At 43.8% G+C, this 25,467-nt stretch overlaps 1 protein-coding gene across 1 annotated transcript in view; it reads right to left on the bottom strand.

Annotated features, from left to right (window-relative positions):
* Positions 1 to 25,467, bottom strand: part of LOC126484660 (transcription factor SOX-9-like) — a 176,051-nt gene that overhangs the window by 27,695 nt on the left and 122,889 nt on the right. The window contains exons 3-4 of the mRNA XM_050108251.1: positions 13,230 to 13,312; positions 13,052 to 13,140 (exon numbers count right to left, since the gene is read on the bottom strand). Coding sequence (XP_049964208.1) covers positions 13,052 to 13,140; positions 13,230 to 13,312 — 172 coding nt within the window. The remainder of the gene's footprint in view (positions 1 to 13,051; positions 13,141 to 13,229; positions 13,313 to 25,467) is intronic.

Genomic DNA, 25,467 nt, shown 5'->3' on the forward strand with positions numbered 1-25,467 from the left:
TAGGCACTGCCGGCCAGAGTGGCCGAGCGGTTCTAGGCACTACAGTCTGGAACTGCGTAACCGCTACGGTCGCAGGTTCGAATCCTGCCTCGGGCATGGACGTGTGTGATGTCCTTAGGTTTAAGTAGTTCTAAGTTCTGGGGGACTGATTACCTCAGAAGTCAAGTCCCATAGTGCTCAGAGCCATTTGAACCATTTGAGCTCTAAGCAATATGGGACTTAACAGCTGAGGTCATCAGTCCCCTAGAACTTAGAACTACTTAAACCTAACTAACATAAGGACATCACACACATCCATGCCCGAGGTAGGATTCGAACCTGCGACCGTAGCAGCGGCGCGGTTCAGGACTGAAACGCCTGGAATCGCTCGGCCACTGCGGCCGGCAGTCGCACTGCGTATGGCTTGTTTTCATGTTCCATATTTCTCAGCGACATAGATCGCAAACGAAAGTAATGTACAGTATACCGAATTATTCTTGACTCACAGAAGACGTAATTTTTATCTGGTACAAATTATTGGTACACAGACAGATGTAGAGAATTTCACATGTGAAATTTCCTGGCAGATTAAAACTGTGTGCCGGACCGAGAGCACTTGCCCGCGAAAGGCAAAGGTCGCGAGTTCGAATCTCGGTCCGGCACACAGTTTTAATCTGCCAGGAAGTTTCATATCAGCGCACACTCCGCTGTAGAGTGAAAATCTCAATCTGGAATTTCACAGATGTTTGCACTCAGGTTGCGACATAACTGTGATTGTTTAGTTTCACAAATAAAAAGAGGTTTTTCAGGCACATAAGTTCATAGTAATATTATAGCACTTTTGCAGCCTCGTTGAGAATTGGAAGCTCTACCTGAGGCAAACAACGTAGACATCCTGGACAGTAACGGTAAAACCATTTTGTTTAAAATGGCAGCTACACTACGCATTGAGCAGTTACATATCCACAAACACAGGGGCACTATCATCGGAAATAGCAGACGCTCTCGAAAACAGATGTTGGATTGGTAGTGTCCGCAATATGTTTAGAAAACTATTCTATTATCGTAATTCTTTCAAGGCCAGAACGAATTCTTCAAACTTTTGCGTTTTCTTTAAGGCTAGTGAGCTGTGTCTTTTATCAGGATTTGTCCCTTCTACAATGCGATTTTCTTTTTAAATGCATTCCCATCAAATCACACGTAAGTTGCTTCTCACCTTGCAATATTTTACTCTGGGCAGTGTGCAATCAAATCCACTTAAAATGTCATTAGGGATATTCAGATTTTCTTCCACTTCTTTTTCCTTCACAAATTCAAGAATAGTGTTTTTTAAATCGAAAAATCGTTCCAGGCATGCCTTTTCACTTAACCAACGGACTTTGATCTACTGTATAACTTCCATACTCTTCGTTCGGTTCCATAGATGACTGTTGCAACTGACAATGGAATAACGTGCGTGACTTCAGAAATTTTACTATTCGTACCACTGATTCCTTCTGGTGCTCCATGACTACAAGTTTAGCAAAAAGTTCTTCAGGACGTACACAGCAATGTATCCCATCTGACGAATGATTATTTCTTCTTATTTATCGCCTGAAAGACTGAGTTTAAAGTCAATAGTTCGAGCCCTCTGATCTCGAGCGCTGACTGTACGCTAAATACCAGTTCTGCTAACATGGATTGGGTGAAACATTCATAATATGGGGTCTAACATAGAAATTCCCGGTTGTAGCAACGGATCCAGTACATTTAGTCTTACTGGAGCCCTAAATTTGTATCTGACTGCGTGTTGTCACCGACTTCCTACGGTAAAAGATGTTATTCCACACAGGGATTATAATAACACAATACTATATCTTCCTTGAAACGATAACACTCATCAAATAAATGAAAAGAAAGCAACACTGCTCTGGAAAACAGTAAAATAACCATCGCATTGTCACCCATATATTTTCAGTATGTTAAGAAACGATGAATTACTTGAATAAAATAACTTCAGCGTATACTTCGCACATCGTAATATCTATCTTTCTTCAAATAAAATTCAGTGTATGTCAGTGAATATTATCCCCACCTGTCGCATGCAAAGGAGATAAAATTAGCCTAGAACTGACACAAGACAATGAATGGTACCTTACAAACTACCAGCAAATCTTCTTTTAGCTTGGTGACAACTTCTGTACGCTCTATGTTGTTCGGCCGATTGTCATGATGCTATCACAGTTCACGTCTTCTCCGTCCAGGTACTCAACACCCTGTGTTTAAATTCTGCGTGACAGCGCTAGTCAGCATAAAACGTTTACAAAACAATTAATAAACAAGTTTCCTCCACCTGCAGTCTTCATTCTCTTACTCATCAAACTTTTTAAGACATCAAACTAGCGTAACTAGTTAAAAAGGGGAAATAAAAAAGTGTATATAGGGCAAAACATTCAGTACGTTACAGCGGGCAGCTTTGTCCCGAAGGAGAGTGTCTCTCTCTCTCTCTCTCTCTTTTTGGTGGGACGTATTTTTATCGCTTTCCACTTTTTACATACATAACAACGCAAGTTAAAGTGATGTGTGTTTCACTGCTGCAAAATTCCTAACACACTTAAGTATGGGCATTTGTATTTACAAGAACATGTTATATCATCTTGGACATCGTAATACAATAATCATAGAGAAAATCGAAACCGTGTACAGACACTCGCGCAACTGTATACTCATAAAACGGGAAAAATTGCATGTCTGTGCCTTTAAAAATATTCTGATCTCATGTGTACATTTTGTAATCACGTGAGAAAATAAATATACGTGGGTCTTTTAATAAGTAGGGGTACAATTTAATTTTCACGGGCAAATTCCGTTGAAGAAATGCAGAATTAATTGTGGAACATAGTGGAATATTGTAGCTTCGGCCCCTAGAGTTTCCTGAAGTGCCAGTAAGTGGCGGCGCTATATGTGTCCTTCAAAATGACGTCTGTAACGGAGGTGGATTCGAAGCAGACAGCTGTCATTTAGATTCTTTTCGTAGGAAACCACAGCATCGCAGATATTCATAGGCGGCTGCAGAATGTCTACGGAGACCTGGAAGTGAACAAAAGCACGGAGAGTCGTCGGACGAGGAGTCTGTCATCATCGTAACAAGGTCACGCAAACCTGTCTGATCTGCTACGTGCCGGCCGACCGCACACAGCTGTGACTCCTGCGATGTTGGAACGTGCGGACACTCTCATGATCGACTGATCCCAAACATCTCGCTGCTCAACTGGAGGTCACTGTTGGTAGTGCTGATACACCCGTCCTCCAGTTAGGGTACTCAGAGCTGTATGCTCACTTTATTTCTCGTCGCCTAACAGAAGACTATAAAGAGCAACGAAGGGCCATCTGTGCGGAATTGCTTGGGCGTTACGAAGCTGATCGTAACAATTTTTGTTGAGCATCGTCACAGGTAGTGAAACATGAGTTCATCACTTCGAACTGGAGACGAAACGGCAATCCATGGGTGGCATCGTAGCATCTATGAAGGAAAAGTTCAAAGCGGCACCTTCAGCAGGCAAAGACATGGCGACGGTCTTCTAGGTTGCTGAGGGGGTTATTCTGTTCGATGTCCTCCCTCGTTGTGCAACGATCAGCCTCAGATAATTGAGCAATCTACTTCTGTTCGTCGGCACAAAAATGCAAACGAACTTTTCCTTCTCCATGACAACGCAAGGCCTCAACAGATTTGTTCACCTCACAGAACTTCACTAGAGCATTCTTCCTAGCCAGCTCTTCCGATTTCCATTTGTTTGGCCCAGTGAAGGATGCACCCCACGGAGATTATGTTGAAGAATAGGGTTTTGTAGCCAGAGCTGTGGGAAATAATACGGTATACTGGAATCATTATCAAAACCAATCTCTTCTCAGGGAAAAAAGAATGTTGTGTTACTTACCGTACGTCTCTCGTAGTAGGTGAACATTAGTATAAGGGGCGATCAAAAAGTTTCCGTTCGAGGGTGTTACTGCGGCGTATATGCAGAACAGCGCGACTCTGGTGCGGGTATATAAGCACCGGCGTTTAGGCCAGGGGTAAGTGTGGGATGTGTGTCTTTCCGGAGTGCGTGCAAAAATGTGAAAACGTGAACTATGGAGGTGTTAATACTAAATGCGTCCGTACATGACCAACGTGCTGTTATTCTTGTCTTGGCTTCCGAAGGAGAAACGGCGATAGACGTCCATCGGAGAGTGACGAACGTGTATGAGGCAACTTGAACTTGAGATAATGGAAATTAATGAATATATATCCTTTGAGTACTATAGTTTAATTGCCGTCTTTAACAACTGTAACAAAAGTCTTATTCAGAGAAGATTCGTTTCACTTTACTTTAAAGTATCTTCAGCGGTCAGGATTTTTGTTGTTTATTCCACTTTTCTTCGTCTTCCACGGGTATGTGTTGAGTATTTGCATTTACACACATCACTTTCATTGCACTTAAGACGTTTACATCTCTGTGCATATTGATATTGTCGACGTTTAAATATATGACTTAAATGAACAAAAGTTATAATTAACATTTTAATTAAAGGTATTTTAATATTCGTACATCAACAAAAAAAAAGACAGTTTGTTGGCGTCTGACTGTGATGACGTGAGGTCACTCAAGTGGTCACATTTCATTGACCTGAGCATGCAACATACAACAAAATTTTCAGTTACATAGCGCAAGTCCACCGAACACAGTACAGTTACATAGTAAATCGTTAACAGTCGAGCTATATGTGTCGTCGGCAGCTGGAATTTGGTATCGACAGCAAATTAAGATCACAGAACACACAAGCAGTAAACTAAGAAAATGGCAATACTATAGAAATTACAATTTGTTACTTCTACATTTCTCATGAATAATTCTGGCAGGCCGGCCGGAGTGGCCGAGCGGTTCTAGGCGCTTCAGTCTGGAATCGCGCGACCGCTACGGTCGCAGGTTCGAATCCTGCCTCGGACATGGATGTGTGTGTTGTCCTTAGGTTAGTTAGGTTTAAGTAGGGGGACTGATGACCTCAGATGTTAAGTCCCATAGCGCTCAGAGCCATTTGAACCATTTGAATAATTCTGGCAATTTCTGAATGCTCAATGTATTTAATAAAGTATTGAAATTTAACGTGGCACCAAAACCTCGCAATAGCACTGTAGAAAATCTAGTAGCAAATATCAAAAGCACATTAGATGTGACAAACTGCCAGTTTACGAGCAAAATTAAAGAACATGCAAAAATGCCCGAAATATACACAAGGAACATCCTCTGTTATGCACTTCGCAGTGCTTTGCACATTGTTGATGTACACTGAAGCGCCAAAGAAACTTGTATAGGCATGCGTATTCAAATACAGATATATGTAAGCAGGCAGACACGAGAGCATAATAATTTAATGTAGAATAAGTATGGGAGGAATACAGGAAATGATAGAACTACTTGGTCTCATCATGATATATAACTGTTTCAGCTTACAAGATATCTCTTGCACGCAAGGAGATGGAATAGCAGTAGGTTGTTACCTCGTTGGAACCGCAAGGGAAATATTCATCAACAGATTAGAAACACTAATTTCAAACAACTCATGAAATGTTTATTTTTATTCCTTTCCATCTCTAAAGACCGCGTTGTCGACGGAACGTTAAACTGGAATGTTCCTTTTTTTTATTTTGACGTCTTGTCGAAAATGATAAAATAGGTTCGTAGACGATATTGTCGGTTTATTTGATGCCGTACGAGGTATTAGAAAGTCTGAATTACAAAGTGAAATTGATGAGGCAAATGGTGGAAAGTAGCAGTTGGAGTCTTTCATTTATCAAGACAACAAATACTAATTCAAAACATAAATTTAGCTCATCTCAGAGAGGTACAACAACAGATGTAATAATGAACAACTAACCACGCCGTGCTGAAGGGCAGAGGGAGGCGTACATTCATTCACGTCCTTATATTTCTGTACTATTCTGAGTGTTTCCTCAACGTGAGAACACGAGAGCATAAAAGAAATTTTGATAAATGGCCACTGCGTGAATTGGCCGGAGTAATTGAATTAGAGCTGCGTATTATAAAGCGATATCGATTACCAAGTGGCCTGCTAAACGAGAAACGCAGAAGAGGGCTACGAAGTGAAGAGGACGGCGGTGATCAATCATCTGCATGGAGGAAGAGGGGGAGGGGGGGGGGGGGGGGGTAAGTGGCCGCAACTTGCGCAGCCCAGGCAGGGCCAGCCAGCAGTGGACGTTCCAGCCAAACCGAACTGCGTGCGTCAGCGAACAACGTGCGACGGTGTCTTCTTATTTTTCTGGGAAGAACACGTGTTATCACATTACGTTATTCATAATGGTCTGGCAACACCGTGGTTGTTTTCGTAAATATCACTGAAGGAAAAAACTGCAAACAGCCACCCTTCTTGATGAATTCTTTACTTCGCCGTATTTCGAGCCGAAGCCCATCGTCAGACGTCAGCGAGTTCTTTTGCACAAATTCCATATTATTTTAGGCCAGTAATAAAACAGAATATTTGTTGTGCACATAGTTCCGCGTAGGCAGAGCGTACACAACTTTCCCACTAGAGCGCGCCCCGCTAAGCACAACAGCGCAGGCGCAGCGCTCGTCCGTCTCCGCACTATGAGATGGCGCTGCTTTAGAGACGGACCAAATTCTGCTTCCGCCGATCCGCGTATTAATATGTAACGCAGCCAATGAGATTACTGCTAATGTAGAACCTCTTCTCCTCGCGGATCACACTCGTGCAGTGATACATGAACGCGGGAGGTATTACAACGAGTGTACAGACCTCCGATTAATCAGTCTGCATTTGTCTGCACCAGTCTGTACCAGTCTACATTTGTCTGTACCAGTCTGTAGTCAAGTTCCAGTCTGCACCTGGTAAAATTACCATGTTCCTGTACATAGCCATGAAGATAAATGTATAGACACTTTTGTCAAGTATCAGAGATAGATGTGAAAATAAGATTAACGTACCATCACCAAAGGAACTTCAGATTGTCAATTGTAAATAGCATCCAGAACCAAGTCAAGTAATTTTTATGCTTGTTATTATTTTAATAAATATGTGTGAAAATTAATCAAGTTATGTTTAAAGTTGGTCACCGTCAACCTGCTACACTAAGCGTGTAAGTGGCATTTCTATCGTCTGACCTAACGGCAGAAGATAAACACGCCACGATAAGACCACAAGACATATTGCTGACACTCGCCTACTTCATTAGAGCGACAAGTCAATCTGATGGTGTTTGTATTGAAGGTCTTACAGTACGCACACCACAATATTCATGATTTTTGTTTGTTAATAAAGCATTTACATTATATTCAGAGTCTTTACATTTTACTTACTTGAAAAATGTTCATCTTCATTCATGACAGCATAGAGGTCTCCTTCGATTATGTGGAGCACGATGAACATGAGCTTGAATAGCGATAAGATAGTGAACACACGTTCACATCTGATGTCACACCAGCTACTGATCTGAGCGGTTGTACGAAACAACAAGATAGTGCAGTAATGGTACACAGATAGACGTGCAGTATGTATACTGCAATATTCCACTGAAGATTCAAAGAAACTGGTACACCTGCCTAATGTCATGTACGCTCCCGAAAGCACTCAAAAGTGCCGCAAAATGACGTGGCTTAGCCTCGACTAATGTCTGAAGTAGTTCCGGAAGGAGATGACACCACGAATTCTTCAGGGCTGTCCATAAATCCGTAAGAGTACGAGGGGCTGGACATCTCGTTGCAAAGCATCCCAGATATGCTCAATAATGTTCATGTCTCGGGAGTTTGGTGGCCAGCGGAAGTGTTTAAACTCAGGAGAGAGTTCCTGGAGCCACTCTGTATCAATTCTGGACATGTGCGGTGTCGCATTGTCCTGCTGGAATTGACCAAGTCCGTCGGAATGCACAATGAACGTGAATGGATGTAGGTGATCAGACAGGATGCTTTCGAACGTGTCACCTGTCAGAGTCGTATCTAGAAGTATTAGGGGTCCCTTATCATTCCAACTGCACACGCCCCACATCATTACAGAGCCTCCACCAGATTGAACAGCCCCCTGCTGACATGGCAGTCCATTGATTCATGAGGTTATCTCCATACCCGTACACGTCCATTCACTCGATACAATCTGAAAAGAAACTCGTCCGACCAGGCAACACGTTTCCAGTCATCAACAGTCCAATGTCGCTGTTTACGGGCCCAGGAGAGGCGTAAAGCTTTGTGTCTTGCAGACATCAAGGGTACACGAGTGATGTTTCGTTGAATGGTTCGCACGCTGACTCTTCTTGATGGCCCAGCGTTGAAATCTGCAGGGTTGCACTTGTGTCACGTTGAACGGTTCTCTTTAGTTGTCGTTAGTCTCGTTCTTACAGGATTTTTTTCCGGGCGCAGCGAAATGTTCGATACGTGCCCCTTTAGTGATTCGGCAGACATCAAGCCGATAATCAAGTTCCTCCCACACTCAGCGCAGCATGTCCCCATCAATGAGTTCGAAAGCATCGTTGATGCGAGCTCGCAGTTCTGGCACGTTTCTTGGTAGAGGAGGTTTAAACACTGAATCTTTCACATAACCCCACAGAAAGAAATCGCATGGGGTTAAGTCGGGAGAGCGTGGAGGCCATGACATGAATTGCTGATCATGGTCTCCACCGCGACCGATCCATCGGTTTTCCAATCTCCTGTTTAAGAAATGCCGAACATCATGATGGAAGTGCGGTGGAGCAGCATCCTGTTGAAAGATGAAGTCGGCGCTGTCGGTCTCCAGTTGTGGCATGAGCCAATTTTCCAGCATGTCCAGATACACGTGTCCTGTAACGTTTTTTCTGCAGAAGAAAAAGGGGCCGTAAATTTTAACCGTGAGATTGCACAAAACACGTTAATTTTTGGTGAATTGCGAATTTGCTGCACGATTGCGTGAGGATTCTCTACCGCCCAGATTCGCACAGTGTGTCTGTTCACTTCACCATTAAGAAAAAATGTTGCTTCATCACTGAAAACAAGTTTCGCACTGAACGCATCCTTTTCCATGAGCTGTTGCAACCGCGCCGAAAATTCAAAGCATTTGACTTTGTCATCGGGTGTCAGGGCTTGTAGCAATTGTAAACGGTAAGGCTTCTGCTTTAGCCTTTTCCGAAAGATTTTCCAAGCCGTCGGCTGTGGTACGTTTAGCTCCCTGCTTGCTTTATTCGTCGACTTCCGCGGGCTACGCGTGAAACTTGCCCGCACGCGTTCAGCCGTTTCTTCGCTCACTGCAGGCCGACCCGTTGATTCCCCTTACAGAGGCATCCAGAAGCTTTAAACTGCGCATACCATCGCCGAATGGAGTTAGCAGTTGGTGGATCTTTGTTGGACTTCGTCCTGAAGTGTCGTTGCACTGTTATGACTGACTGATGTGAGTGCATTTCAAGTACGATATACGCTTTCTCGGCTCCTGTCGCCATTTTGTCTCACTGCTCTCTCGAGCGCTCTGGCGGCAGAAACCTAAAGTGCTGCTTCAGCCGAACAAAACTTTATGAGTTTTTCTACGTATCTGTAGTGTGTCGTGACCATATGTCAATGAATGGAGCTACAGTGAATTTATGAAATCGCTTCAAACATTTGTAATAGCCCTGTATATATATATATATATATATATATATATATATATATATCTGACAGAATTACAATGTCATATATATATATATATATATATATATATATATATATATATATATATATGGTGTTACAAAAAGGTGCGGCCAAACTTTCAGGAAACATTCCTCACACACAAATAAAGAAAAGATGTCACGTGGACATGTGTCCGGAAACTCTTACTTTCCATGTTAGAGCTCATTTTATTACTTCTCTTCAAATCACATTAATCATGCAATGGAAACACACAGCAACAGAACGTACCAGCGTGACTTCAAACACTTTGTAACGGGAAATGTTCAAAATGTCCTCCGTTAGCGAGGATACATGCATCCACCCTCCGTCGCATGGAATCCCTGATGCGCTGATGCAGCCCTGGAGAATGGAATATTGTATCAAAGCCGTCCACAATACGAGCACGAAGAGTCTCTACATTTCGCACCGGGGTTGCGTAGACAAGAGCTTTCAAATGCCAGGAGACCGTGGAGGCCATGAAATTGGTACGCCTCTACCAAACCGTCGGTCATCGAATCTGTTGTTGAGAAGCGTACGAACACTTCGACTGAAATGTGCAGGAGCTCCATCGTGCATGAACCACATGTTGTGTCATACTTGTAAACGCACATATTCTAGCAGCACAGGTAGAATATCCCGTATGAAATCATGGCGATGAATCGAGGAAGTACAGTACATACTGACGAAACTAAAATGAGCTCTAACATGGAAATTAAGCGTTTCCGGACACATGTCCAGATAACATCTTTTCTTTATTTGTGTGTGAGGAATGTTTCCTGAAAGTTTGGCCGTACCTTTTTGTAACACCCTCTGTTGTTGTTGTGGTCTTCAGTCCTGAGACTGGTTTGATGCAGCTCTCCATGCTACTCTATCCTGTGCAAGCTTCTTCATCTCCCAGTACCTACTGCAACCTACATCCTTCTGAATCTGCTAAGTGTATTCATCTCTTGGCCTCCCTCTACGATTTTTACTCTCCACGCTGCCCTCCAATGCTAAATTTGTGATCCCTTGATGCCTCAGGACATGTCCTACCAACCGATCCCTTCTTCTAGTCAAGTTGTGCCACAAACTCCTCTTCTCCCCAATCCTATTCAATACCTCCTCATTAGTTACGTGATCTACCCACCTAAACTTCAACATTTTTCTGTAGCACCACATTTCGAAAGCTTCTATTCTCTTCTTGTCCAAACTAGTTATCGTCCACTTCCATACATGGCTACACTCCATACAAATACTTTCAGAAACGACTTCCTGACACTTAAGTCTATACTCGATGTTAACAAAGTTCTCTTGTTCAGAAACGCTTTCCTTGCCATTGCCAGTCTACATTTTATATACTCTCTACTTCGACCATCGTCAATTATTTTGCTCCCCAAACAGCAAAACTACTTCACTACTTTAAGTGTCTCATTTCCTAATCTAATTCCCTCAGCATCACCCGACTTAATTCGACTACGTTCCATTATCCTCGTTTTACTTTTGCTGATGTTCATATTATATCCTGTCTTCAAGACACTGTCTATTCCGTTGAACTGCTCTTCCAAGTCCTTTGCTGTCTCTGACAGAATTACAATGTCGTCGGCGAACCTCAAAGTTATTATTTCTTGTCCCTGGATTTTAATACCTACTCCAAATTTTTATTTTGTTTCCTTTCAAAAATGGTTCAAATGTCTCTGAGCACTATGGGACTCAACTGCTGAGGTCATCAGTCCCCTATAACTTAGAACTAGTTAAACCTAACTAACCTAAGGACATCACAAACATCCATGCCCGAGGCAGGATTCGAACCTGCGACCGTAGCGGTCTTGCGGTTCCAGACTGCAGCGCCTTTAACCGCACGGCCACTTCGGCCGGAATTTTGTTTCCTTTACTGCTTGCTCAATATACAGATTGAATAACATCGGGGAGAGGCTACAACCCTGTCTCACTCCCTTCCCAACCACTGCTTCCCTTTCATGCTCCTCGACTCTTATAACTGCCATCTGGTTTCTGTGTAAATTGTAAATAGCCTTCGCTCCCTGTATTTTACCCCTGCCACCTTCAGAATTTGAAAGAGAGTATTCCAGTCAACATTGTCAAAAGCTTTCTCTAAGTCTACAAGCGCTAGAAACGTAGGTTTGCTTTTGCTTAATCTTTCATCTAAGATAAGTCGTAAGGTCAGTATTGCCTCACGTGTTGCAACATTTCTACGGAATCGAAATTGATCTTCCCCGAGGTCGGCTTCTACCAGTTTTTCCATTCGTCTGTAAAGAATTCGCGTTAGTATTTTGCAGCTGTTACTTATTAAACTGATAGTTCGGTAATTTTCACATCTGTCAACACCTGCTTTCCTTGGGATTGGAATTATTACATTCTTCTTGAAGTCTGAGGGTATTTCGCCTGTCTCGTACATCTGGCTCACCAGATGGTAGAGTTTTGTGAGGACTGGCTCTCCGAAGGCCATCAGTAGTTCTAATGGAATGTTGTCTACTCCCGGGGCCTTGTTTCGACTTAGGTCTTTCAGTGCTGTGTCAAACTCTTCACGCAGTATCGTATCTCCCATTTCACCTTCATCTACATCCTCTTCCATTTCCATAACATTGTCCTCAAGTACATCGCCCTTGTATAGATCCTTATATACTCCTTTCACCTTTCTGCCTTCCCCTCTTTGCTTAGAACTGGGCTTCCGTCTGAGCTCTTGATATTCATACAAGTGGCTCTCTTTTCTCCTAAGGTCTCTTTAATTTTCCTTTAGGCAGTATCTATCTTACCCCTAGTGAGATAGGCCTCTACATCGTTGCATTTGTCCTCCAGCCATGCCTGCTTAGCCATTTTGCAGTTCCTGTCGATCTCATTTTTGAGACGTTTGTATTCCTTTTTGCCTGCTTCATTTACTGCATTTTTATATTTTCTCCTTTCATCAATTAAATTCAATATTTCATCTGTTACCCAAGGATTTCTACTGGACCTCGTCTTTTTACCTACTTGATCCTCTGCTGCCTTCACTACTTCATCCCTCAGAGCTACCCATTCGTCTTCTACTGTAGTTCTTTCCCCCATTCCTGTCAATTGTTCCCTTATGCTGTCCCTAAAACTGTGTACAACCTCTGGTTTAGTCAGTTTATCCAGGTCAACAGGTCAACAACAACAACAACAACATATATATCCGCTGATGCCTTTCTTTGTCGCTTCAGTGTAACTATAATTTGCGACTGTAGCCGTTTTTCTGTTCCATTCATTAACAAAAGTTGCTGTCCTGCAGTTACTCCTGCATGCTGGAAGTCCGTAAACTTTATCTGACGTTCTGGTACAGTCGCTTGACTCTGCACTTAGATCGCCAGGTGAAGCAGTAAATCAGTGGACCAAGAACAGAGCCGTTTGGTACAGCACGTCCCGCCCCACTGGACGGCACCACGGCTACGTGTAAACCTCACCTGCGGCGCTGCGTGCAGAGTGGCAGCGGGTTGCCGGGTGGCGGCTCGGCCCCTGCTGCGCCCCGGGCGGCAGTTGGCAGCGTCCGCAGCTGAATAATTCAGGCCGCCACTGGCTGCCCCTGCGGAACTATTCGCCAGCCCCGGGGGCCGGCGCACTTCAAAGGCGGCGCGCAGTTACCCGCTCGTAAATATGGAGCACCCGCCCCGCCGCCTTTCAGATTCACTCGGCTGCGGCGGCGGCGGCGGCGGCGGCGCCGCCCCCTGGAACGGCCGATTACCGCTATCGGGCCGTCTGAATGACCGCCGCCCGCCAAAGCCTCCCCTAGGTACGTCCCCTCAGCCGCTGGAGTCCGCGTAACGCAGTGTTGGCACGCCCTCGGTAGCACGGCAACGGGCCGGTAGTATCATGTTGTAATAGAGCTGACCAAAAGGGCTCGTTTGGTTGCATGATACTCGAGGTAGTGGAGCTCGTGATTTTCGAAGTAAGAATGTCATTTTTCTGGAAATATACTAGTTATTTGCCTTGTAAACACAGTCAGATCCCAACAAACTGTCTATTTTTATTGATGTACAAATATTTAAAAAATTTACAGCACCATCACTGTGTCTCACTACAGAACTATAACAACCTTGTGTGTATTTGAAAATGTTTCACAAATGCATCATAACTGGTTGTGTTAAGTTTAACTGAATTCGAAGGCGCTCAACTGTTTCAGGAGTATCGTGGTGCCTCTTGAGTTACGAACATAGCCACTTACGCTAATGAGTGGCACAACATACGTCTGACTCCGTACAGCGTGAAGCACATACGAGTTGGTCACCCGTTGCATAATAAAAAGCACCGTGAGCTTATCTTTGGGGAAGACTGAAAAAGTCTTCTTCTTCCTGTATCTCCGTTAAGGGCCATCGATGGTGAAGGGACGTTATGGATGGTTGGTTGGTTTGTGGGATTAAAGGGACCAGACTGCTACGGTCATCGATCCCGAAGACACGTTATGGGTCTTTGTATTTCTTGGGTATTTATATACATTTACTACGCTTTTCAATGTTGTTTCATCTTTCAAACTCTTGTGCGTATGCCTCTGACGCTAGAAAATCCACAGAAACACAAACCATTCGCTAGCAATTTACGATTGAATTAATTGCCTTGAGATCTTTCATTTGACTTCTCCCACTAAGGTTTCGGGGGATCTCAGTTCTGTGTCCAAATGACGGCATCGAATGGGGTAGATTACATCGTGATATGAGGAAGATCGAGTGAATAGGCGGCACCCTGCCCGTCCATAAATTACGTCTGTGTCTGCACACGCTGTCCAGCGCCCCCACTCACGCTAGGTGGTGAAGTTCAAAGTACCTGGACACCAGTACGTAATGCAAAATTGACCACTGCATGTCACGAGAGCCGAAGCCGCCAGTGGGAAAGGAGGCTGGGAGTATTTTGTTGTCAGCAGGGAAGAAGTAATACCAGAATGCGTCGGTCAGCAAACCTCAGCAACTGAGCAGCAGTTGGCATCACAGTGCCAGAACCAACTGTTACAAATCAGCTATTTCGAGGCAGCTCCGAGCCAGACGCCATTCCACTGATCCCAAACCACTGATTTCAATGGCGTCAAGAGAGAGAGCTCATTGGCGGTTAGGGTAGACTTGTGTTTTCTGCCTCGGTGCCAGTGATGGCCGTGTGTTGATTAGAAGAAAGCCAGTTCAGGGTCTGCAACCAAGCTGTCTGCGTGCTAGAGCCGGCCGCGGTGGCCGAGCGGTTCTAGCCGCTGCAGTCCGGAACCGCGGGACTGCTACAGTCGCAGGTTCGAGTCCTGCCTCGGCCATGGATGTGTGTGATGTCCTTAGGTTAGTTAGGTTTAAGTAGTTCTAAGTTCTAGGGGACTTATGACCTAAGATGTTAAGTCCCATGGTGCTCAGAGCCATTTGAACCATTTTTCGTGCTAGACACACTCAACCTACACCTGGAGTTATGGCCTAAGGCGCCATTTCGTATGACAGCAGTAACACTCTCGCGGCTGTGCCACGCACCTTGACTGCAAAATTGTACGTGAGTTTGATGATTCGACCTGTTGTGTTGCCATTCATGAACAGCTTTCCAGGCGACGTTTTCCAACAGGATTAAGCTCTCCTACCGCTGTTATGACCAAACGTACTCTACAGCGTGTCGACGTGTTGCCTTGGCCTGCTCGATCACCAGATCACCAGAACGTAGTCTGTTGATTGCAACTCACAAGCTGGCCGCGGTGGCCGAGCAGTTCTAGGTGCTTCCGTCCGGAGCCGCGCGACTGCTACGGACTCAGGTTCGAATCTGGCTCGGGCATGGATGTGTGTGATGTCTTTAGGTTAGTTAGGTTTAAGTAGTTCTAAGTTCTAGGGGACTGATGACTTCAGATGTTAAGTCCCATGGTGCTCAGAGCCATTTGAACCATTTGAGCATCTCACAAGTATAACAAAACCGCCAGGGACATTTCAACTCTCCTAAGGCTGTCAAGGTCGATTGTTGACGAGGCGATTGTGAAGTGGAAACACAAAGGAGCTGCCACAGACGAACCAGGACGAGCCAGGCCTCGTGTACTGATGGACAGGGACTGTCGAGTATTTGAAAGTGTGGTTGTAAAGTTGTTGCGTGAAGAAGCTGAAGGAATCACTCGTGAACTCCCAAGTGCCACCAGCAAAAAGCAATGGACAGTGGTTTGGAGTAATGAATCACGCTATACCCTTTGGTAATTAGGTGGAAGGGTTTGGGTTTGTTTGATTTCTGGAAAACATTTCCTGCCGTCTTGGGTAGTGTCAGAAGTTAACTGCAGTAGCGACTGTGGCACAGTGTGGGGCTATTTCGTGGTTACGATGTGGACCTCTGATTGTGCTTAAGAAAAAGCTAAATGCCGAAACATAAGAACAGATCCGACAGCGATGTGTACAGTAGGGGAACAGTTTACAGGTGATTATCGTATTGGCATGAAAGTGCACCGTGTCATACAGCAGCATCGGAGAGGCAATGGTATGTGTACAGTAACATTCCTGAAACGGGCTGCCCTGCCCAGAGTCGAGAGCTGAACACAATGGATAATTTCTGAGATGAGATAAAACATTGACATCCCTCCAGCCCCATCGTCTAACACCACTACCTTCTCAGATTTCTGCTTTTCATGAAGAAGGGGCTGCTATTTATTCACAGATAGCAGAGTTCAATCGGTCGTAAAAACGAAGAGAGGACACACCCCACATTAATACTCACTAATAGGTATCAGGATCAAATACACTAACGGAAAAAAATCACAGTACCAAAAAATAAGAAATGTAGAGGAACGAAGTTTCGTAAGAACATTCGTTTAAGAAAGATATTTCAGTGCTACGTAAGTGATTAACATTGCTAGATGACTGGATAATATAAGGGCAAGAGAAGACACTGCTAGTGTGAAATGTTGGTACATTAATAAGTGGTGCAACCGCCAGAACGTTGAATCGAAGCAGCCATATGTACGTGCATTGTGTCGTACAAGTGCCGCATGTCAGTTTTTGGAATGGGGTTCCATGCCTGATGACATCGTTGGTCTATACAGGGACGGTAATGTTGTTTGTGGATGAGGCTGGAATTGTCGTCCTACGATGTCCCATATGTACTCGACTGGGGACAGATCTGGTGATGGAGCAGGCCAAGGAACACGTCGACACGCTGTAGAGTATGTTGGATCATAACAGCGGTAGGAGAGCTTTATCCTGTTGGAAAACGTCCCCTGGAAAGTTGTTCATGAAAGGCAAAAAAAAAGAAAAATGGTTCAAATGGCTCTGAGCACTATGGGACTTAACTTCTTAGGTCATCAGTCCCCTAGAACTACTTAAACCTAACTAACCTAATGACATCACACACATCCATGCCCGAGGCAGGATTCGAACCTGCGACAGTAGCGGTCTCGCGGTTCCAGACTGAAGCGCCTAGAACCACTCGGCCACGTGAAAGGCAGCACAACATGTCGAATCATCAGACTCACATACAAGTTTGCAGTCAGGGTGCGTGGGATAGCCACGAGAGTGTTCCAGCTGTGATATGAAATCGTACCCCGGGCCATAACGCCAGGTGTAGGTCGACTGTGTGTAGCACGCAGATAGCTTGGTTGCACGCCCTCAACTGGCGTTCTTCTAATCAACACACGGCCATCACTGGCACCGAGGCAGATCCAGCGTCATCAGAAAACACAACAGAAGTATACTCTACCCGCCAATGAGCTCTCGCTTGACGCCATTGAAGTCAGTAGTTCGCGATCAGTGGAATGGCGTCTGGCTCGGAGCTGCCTCGAAGTAGCTGATTTGTAACAGTTTGTTGTGTCACTGTGATGCCAACTGCTGCTCAGATTGCTGCTGCAGATGACGTACGATACGTCGGAGCCCTACGCCGATCTCGATGGTCTTCATTCTTGGTAGTGCCATCTCGCCGACCAGAGTTCGCTCTTCTCGCGACCGTACATTCCCATGACCACTGCTGCCAACACACGTGTACAGTGGCTACATTTCTGACAAGTCTTCCCGAAATATCAGAGAAGGAAGATCCAGCTTCTCGTACTCCTATTACACGATCTCGTTCAGATTCAGTGAGGCGTTGACAATGACGTCTTTGTTGTCTTAAAGACATTCCTGACTAACTTCAACTCACCATGTACAATCTCAAAGGTAATTAACACTCTGGAAAGTTACAGCGTGTATTTAAATCAAACCTGATTTGCATTCTCACAGTTCGCTACTAGCGCCAGTCTAATGCGACTTGTTCAAAATTTGTGTAGACGTCATCTCTCGGATGTATAAACTTTTGTTTATGTCGCACAACCGCTCATGGTGTTACGATTTTCTTACATCACTGTAGTTTACGTGGAGTGTCGAGTGCCCACACCCATTTATTGTTAAGTACATTGTATTGTTATTTATTTATTTATTTATTCACATGTCAAGTTCCGTAGGACCAAATTGAGGAGCAAATCTCCAAGGTCATGGAACGTGTCAGTACATGAACTTAAAACATAAAAGTAGTAAATGTTCATCAACCTGAAAGAAAATCAGTCCATAAGTTTAAGCAAATGCTATCAGCAATACAATGAGAATCATCTTAATTTTTCAAGGAACTCCTCGACAGAATAGAAGGAGTGACCCATGAGGAAACTCTTCAGTTTCGATTTGAAAGCGCGTGGATTACTGCTAAGGTTTTTGAATTCACGTGGTAGCTTATTGAAAATGGATGGAGCAGTATACTGCACACCTTTTTGCGCAAGAGTTAAGGAAGTCCGATCCAAATGGAGGTTTAATTTCTGACGAGTATTAGCCGAGTGAAAGCTGCTTATTGTTGGAAATAAACTAATATTGTTAACAAGAAACGACAATAAGGAATGTACATATTGAGAAGCCAGTGTCAAAATACCCAGACTCGTGAACAGAGGTCGACAAGAGGTTCGTGAACTCACACCACTTGTTGCCCGAACAGCCAGTTTCTGAGCCAAAAATATCCTTCTAGAATGGGAAGAGTTACCCCAAAACATAATACCATACGACATAAGTGAATGAAAATAAGCAAAGTAGACTAATTTACATGTCGGAGCATCACTCACTTCCGATACAGTTCGAATAGTAAAAATGGCAGTATTAAGTCTTTGAACAAGATCTTGAACGTGGGCTTTCCACGACAGCTTACTATCTATCTGAACACCTAGGAATTTGAACTGTTCAGTTTCACTAATCATGTGCCCGTTCTGTGAGATTAAAACGTCAGGTTTTGTTGGATTGTGTGTTAGAAACTGTAAAAACTTAGTCTTACTGTGATTTAACGTTATTTTCTACAAGCCATGAACTGAGGTCATGTACTGCACTACTTGAAACCGAGTCAATGTTGCTCACAACATGCTTTACTACCAAGCTAGTGTCATCAGCAAACAGAAATGTTTTAGAGTTACCTGTAATACTAGAGGACATATCATTTATATAAATAAGGAACAGGAGCGGACCCAACACTGATCCCTGGGGCACCCCCCACTTGAAAGTACCCCACTCAGATCCCACATCACAGCCGTTATCAACATTGTGAATAATGACCCTTTGCTACCTGTTGCTAAAGTAAGAGGTGAACCAATTGTGAGCTACTCCCCTTACTCTGTAATGGTCCAACTTCTGGAGCAATATTGTGAGAACAACGCAGTCAAATGCCTTTGTTAAATCAAAAAATACGCCAAGCGTTCGAAACTTTTTGTTTAGCCCGTCCAGTACCTCACAGAGAAAAGAGAATATAGCATTTTCAGTTGTCAAACGACTTCTAAAGCCGAACTGTACGTTTGATAGCAAATCGTGTGATATAAAATGATCAATTAACCTTACATACACAGCCTTTTCGATAACTTTTGCAAACACTGATGGAATAGAAATAGGTCTAAAATTATCTACATTATCCCTTTCTCCCTTTTTATAAAGCGGCTTTACTACTGAGTACTTTAATCGCTCAGGAAACTGACCATTCCTAAAGGAAAAATTACAAATGTGGCTAAATACAGGGCTAACATGTGTATTGTATGTTGACCAGGGGCCTAGAAACGACTGAGAGGCTCCGTCCCCACCGCAGCCGCAGTGGTCCACAACCCCACGACGACTACCTCAGTCCACTTCACTCCTCCGGCGCCCCACACCGAACCACTCTTTCAGGGTTGTTAAGTACATAGTCAGTGTCTCCATAGAATTTCCACTGCTTCCCTATTCAAGAGTCTACATAGTTCGAAGCGCGAGCCATAATCTTTGTCTGTGTAAGCATAATATTGTGGTTATTCGTTAGATTGTGTCGGCCACAGCTGATTTTTCAGAAGTCCTGCACATAAGGTGAGGCTGACTTTCAACAGAGCGAACTGCATCTACATCTACATTTTCACGTACGCTCTGCAAAGCATCGCGAAGTGCGTAACGGAGGACGCTCGTCATTGTACCATTTCCTGCGACTTTATCCCATTTAATTTGCAGTGGAGTACCGGAAGGAAAGCTGCGTAGGGGCCTCTGTATGCGTTGTAATTATTAGTGTGATATTGTCCCGACGCCCCCTACCGGTGCGATACGGAGCGGGTCTCTAGGCTAATCACTTGAAGTTCGTTCTTGAAAATTACTAAGTAGGGTTTGATTGCCCTCATAATTGATACTACGTTCCCAAGACGTATTATAGATCGCCGACACTCTCAGGCCAGATTATCTATACGGACGCAGCGTTTCTTGAATTTTCGTAGGTGTTCGGGAGACAGACCTGATGCTGATTCCTTGCCTGTTTAGGATTCCTCTTATCCCATTCGCTGTTGCACCGCAGAATGGAAGGAGTTCATGACAAACTGTGTTGAAAGACCACATACAGCGTTGGAGGTATTTTGCAGTTTAAAATCTTGGTTCTGTATTATAGAGTATTCAAAATTAATGAGAACACGGATAGTTGTATCAAGCATTCAGTGGAATATATCAGACATTCCTTTAGGAACTAGAAAACACGTAACCCAACGCAGCATCGCTTGTTAAATAACGCCAAAAACAACTTCATACGACTCAGCACACGCTTGTGCAACGTGGCTTACTTATTTAAACCGGAAATGTTGGCCGCCATTTAGAGGCGACTGAACAGCACTGCCACGCTATTATTGTGCACACTCCCGGATTACTTTTACTTTTTAAACGTCTTCGTTCCTTCTGCAACAAGGAGGAAACGTAGTTCGTGCCTATAATGCGGGCCTTTCTGTAAACTGGAGTGGAAACGGAGTTCCAGAGTCTGCAGTGAGACACGAGTGCGCAGTATTCTCTACCTGTTCCGCACTGTGAGACCTTCAAACTACTCCCACAGTGAACTACCTACAACCGTTTGTAGTAGCGCTGGACTTTACAGCCGCCTCATAATTCACGGTCAAAGCGAAACTTTCGTGAGGCTGAGTGCAAAACTCTCAGGGATACTCATTACGTTCCTGCCTGTTACAAAATTTCTCGGAGCTGAATTACTGCTGCTAATGATTTCTGCCCATGGCGGGCATGAAAATTATTTTTAGCATTTACACAACGTCTGTGAATCTGTTTCGTAACAAGGTAACGAAGTATCAACGCGAAAACTTGGCAGAAAGTGCTCGAAAAAAGTTTTGCTCCACCCTTACGACTAGCATAAATTACGTTTTTTTAACCGCAAACGGCCTTCTCACTATTGAATCTGTTCTGCAGTCTGTTGTAGAACTAGGGAACATGTTTTATGCTCGCACTTTTGCAGAAAGAAAATTTTCTATGTAAAAATGAATAGGTACTTCACAAAAAAAGATCTTGTTGAACTCAGCCCGTTTTGTTCTTCCATGAGATGTACAGCGCTTTAGACATCGGCGCTCGTCTTGTGTTCCTCGACATCAGGAAGAAACTTGACACTGACCCTCACTTCCGACTGGTCAAAAAACAAGATGACACAGAGAAGGCCGAAATATGCCTCCATATATTGAGTTATGTGATCGCACAATAGAAAAGTAATTGACAATTGAAAATTTTTGTTAAGGTCTTATGAGAGCAGATTGCCGAGGTCATCGCTCCCTAAGCCTACGCACTACTTAATCTAACTCAAGCTAACTTACGCTATGGACAAGGCACACACCCATGCCCAAGGGAGGGAGCCGGAAAAGGAATTAAAACTGTTTAATAGCCGAAAGGCATCTGGACCAGGTGAGACAACAGTGAGATGCTACAGAACTTTTTCTCCTTCTAGCAATAATTTTTCATAGGCAGCTATAGCAACGAAGAGTACCTACCGACCGGGAAAAAGCGTAGCTCATTCCCGTTTTCATGAAAGGTCAAAGGTCGTCAAGATCAGAAATCAGAGAAAGTAGTGGCGTTAGAGACTGGGGCTGGAGCGAAGCGAAAATTTTCGGCTTATATCGCGCACGTCAGTCTGTTCCAGAATTATGAAAGTTTCTGGTGTTCACTTATTATGATGGTTTTGGATCAGTAAAATCTGCGCTATAAAAATCAGCATGGATTCCGCAGACAGAGATCTCGCGAAATTCAGCTCGCCCTTTTCCTCCATGACATCCATAGCGCTGTAGACATTGGCCTCTTAGGTTGATGACGTGTTCCTCGACTTCAGGAAGGCATCTGAGACTGCCCGTCACTGCAGATTACTAACAAAGATACGTCCTCACCGAGTATCTGACCAGATCTGCGACTGGATTGAAGATTTCTTTGTAGACAGAATTGAGCACGTCGTTCTCAACGAAATGAAATCGACAGATGGGACGGTAATTTCGTGAGTACTCCAAGGAAGTGTGATAGGACTGTTACTGTTTGCAGAGTACATAAACGTTGTATTAGAATGCGTCGGATGTGGTTGTCTATAAGAAGGTAGGAACGTCAGAAGGCGGTAACAGTCAGAAGGCAGAAGGTCCTGCAGAGGACTGAAGCTTGGTGTAGGGACTGGCGTGGCAGTTGACCATGAACGTAAATGAATGTAATATGTGCTAACGTGCAACTACACTGCTGGTGACAAATTACTGCAAACACTTGAAAGTTATATACATTAAATGAAACGATAGTAAATCACAGTTACATTAAATGAAATTATACGAGGATTGAATGGAAAGTAATGTCTCCACTTTCGTTAATTGGGTTTGGATGGGAATATTTTAATAAATCAAACGTAGAAATAATCCTCAGAATGTGATCTTTAATTACCAATATTCACTTTTCCACATAATTACCAGCCAATTGGATACATTTCTGCCAACGATGAACAAGTTTTCCGAAGCCGTCACGGAAGAAGTCGACACTGTTTCCGCAACCACAGTCTCACAGTTCTCTTAATGTCTTCATCAGAAGCATTATGATGTCCCCGCAGATCGTCTGTCACTATCGGGAACAGGTGCAAATGCTAAATTTGGACTATATGGAGGACTATATGCCGTACGGTGGTGAGATTCAGTCTCTGAGGTTCTGTTGTGGTGGAACGGGACGTGTGTGGTTTGGGATTGTCATACAACAGGAAAACATTTACCTTTTCCTTTCGGACCCTTGTTAGCCGTCGTTTCAGAGTTCGCAGCGTTGTGATGTAACGCTCTGAATTTATTGTTTTTACACGATCAAGGAAATCAACATCGGTAACACCATCTGCGTCCCAGAACACTGTGACCATGATTTTTCCAGCTGAGGGTTGCGTCTTGAATTTCTTTTTCGGTTACGAGTCTTTGCGTTGATAGTCCATAGAGTGACGTTTTGCCTCCGGTTCGCAATGGTGTACCCACGTTTCGTTTCCTATCACAATTGAATGGAGAAAGGCGTCACCTTCGTTCTCGTAACGTGAGATCCCTGGCAAATTTCAAGTCTGTGCGCTTTCATTTCAGGAGTCAGCATCCGGGCTATACATCGTGCACAGATCTTCTAATAGCCAAGCAAAGCAATTATGTGACCCACGTGTTCTTGTGAAATGCCGATTATTCTTGCAATTTGTCTCTGAGTGACTCTGAGTGATACGACGATCGTCCTGAGTCAATCTGTCAAAATTTTGCTTGTGAAGCTCGGTGATTGCTATCACATGACGTCCAACTCTCTGTTTGTCACGCAGGTCAGATGTTCCCGCCTCAAAATCTTTAAACGAACTCGCCCACCACGCACAGCACTCACATCAAGTCACCATAAACCGTATTCATTCTTTGATGAATCTCTTTTGGGGTGACACCTTCTGCTGTCAAGAATTCAATGACTGCACGTTGCTTCAATCGCATTGACCGACCGTCTGCGCAGGGTTCCATACTTTACGCTGTACCAACACAGCCGTTCAATGCTAAGGCTTCCCGCCAACTGGAGCTGTAGAGAAGAGGCTACGGGACAGGCCAGTACCTGCCGCATACCAATGCTGCCAACTGTTGAAGAGTTACGAAGGTGGAGGCATTACTTTTCATTTGATGCATCCATGAATGTAGGTACGATGAAAATTATCTGTTTATTCGGAATATTGCCACGTTAATTAACTTCGCTTGCTAAACACATAAGCGAGACACAGTCTCTGGAGTCCAGAGATTGCATTATTGCAAAAAGAGAGAGTGTTTTAGATCGTGACGGAGTGAGCAGCTTGGATGACGGATGTGCCGCACAGATTTCTGTTTGAGATGTTCCGTGGTGTGTATCCTGAGGATGTAGGATAATTTTTAAGATGAATGTATAGAGAGACGGCACTTCAGAAAAAGGCAACTTATTTTCAGTTTGTTGGCTGCAAGAGCTAGTTCAGTAATTACTGCTGTGCGAGGATTTCATTGTGTCCAATAATATCTACGTGATGGTAACCGGGGAGAACCATCAACCACGTGTTAAGTATTCTAATTAGCCTTCCCTAATTAAGATTAGTTAGATAATATTGTACTAGGAGTTGAAGAAAACAAAATTTTTATAATAGATATATTTTTCAGACGCATACATTATAGAGTACGACAGTGCGGAGAGAGGGAATGCTTGAAAGGGTACAGTACCGCCCAACATTGAAAATAGGTACGAAATTCTTGTCAGAACAACACATTTTTTGTGTAAAAGTAACTCAATTTCAATTAATACAGCGAAGCCGGATACCAGTGTGGGAAAGAATGACAATTTATTTATTTAATTGATCACATGTGCACTCCCTCAAAATAAATCCCTACATCCAGTTTGGTGAGATCTGTGAAAGGAATGAATGTATGGTCGTCTGCTAACCACAGATGGTGAATCGGAATATATGATCATCTTTGAGTCGATCCTTTGGCTACCTTTGGTGAGACCAAAGAGATGGAAGTTACCAGAGCTTTGAGCGTCTGAAATGTGGCTGACCAATAAGGTAGCAGGGTGCTTCTCCCACTTCGAGAGAGGTGCGAGAGAATCAGAATACGGCCATGTTTCAGCACTCTGCCGCTGAACCTTCTGCTGTAAAGACCTGTTTTTTTTGTTGTGCTCCGTGATGAAAGAGTGGAGGCATGGTATGGATGTGGAATATTTAAGAGTAGTTAGAATTAATACTTTCTCTTTCACAGGACCTTTTGTGGGGAAAATTACAAAGTGAGGCAGGTAATTTTAAGGGGATTGTAGTAAACCAACGGTCACAAAGAGCCCACGTGTAGTTGTAAGTTGAGATACTTCCGTGAGCTTAAGCTGAAATATTTAAGAATTAATAGCGTGTGTACAATAAGCTGAAATATTTAAGAAATAGCGTGTGTATCATAAGTTGAAGTATTTAAGAAATATCATTCCGTGTGACGCTGAATTTAAACTCTGAGAGAGAATCAAGGTGAGTCGGCCGTTTTTCCAGCAACGCCACTTGGCTTGCATTGCACAGGAAGACGTGCGTTTATCTCCAGAGTTCACAGTAGGAAAGTAGAATTACAAAGTGGGGCAGTGTCGTGTGAAACTGGGATAAATATTGATTGAAGTGGGAA

Source organism: Schistocerca serialis, chromosome 6 (genome assembly GCF_023864345.2).
Source record: "Schistocerca serialis cubense isolate TAMUIC-IGC-003099 chromosome 6, iqSchSeri2.2, whole genome shotgun sequence".
NCBI lineage: Eukaryota > Metazoa > Arthropoda > Insecta > Orthoptera > Acrididae > Schistocerca > Schistocerca serialis.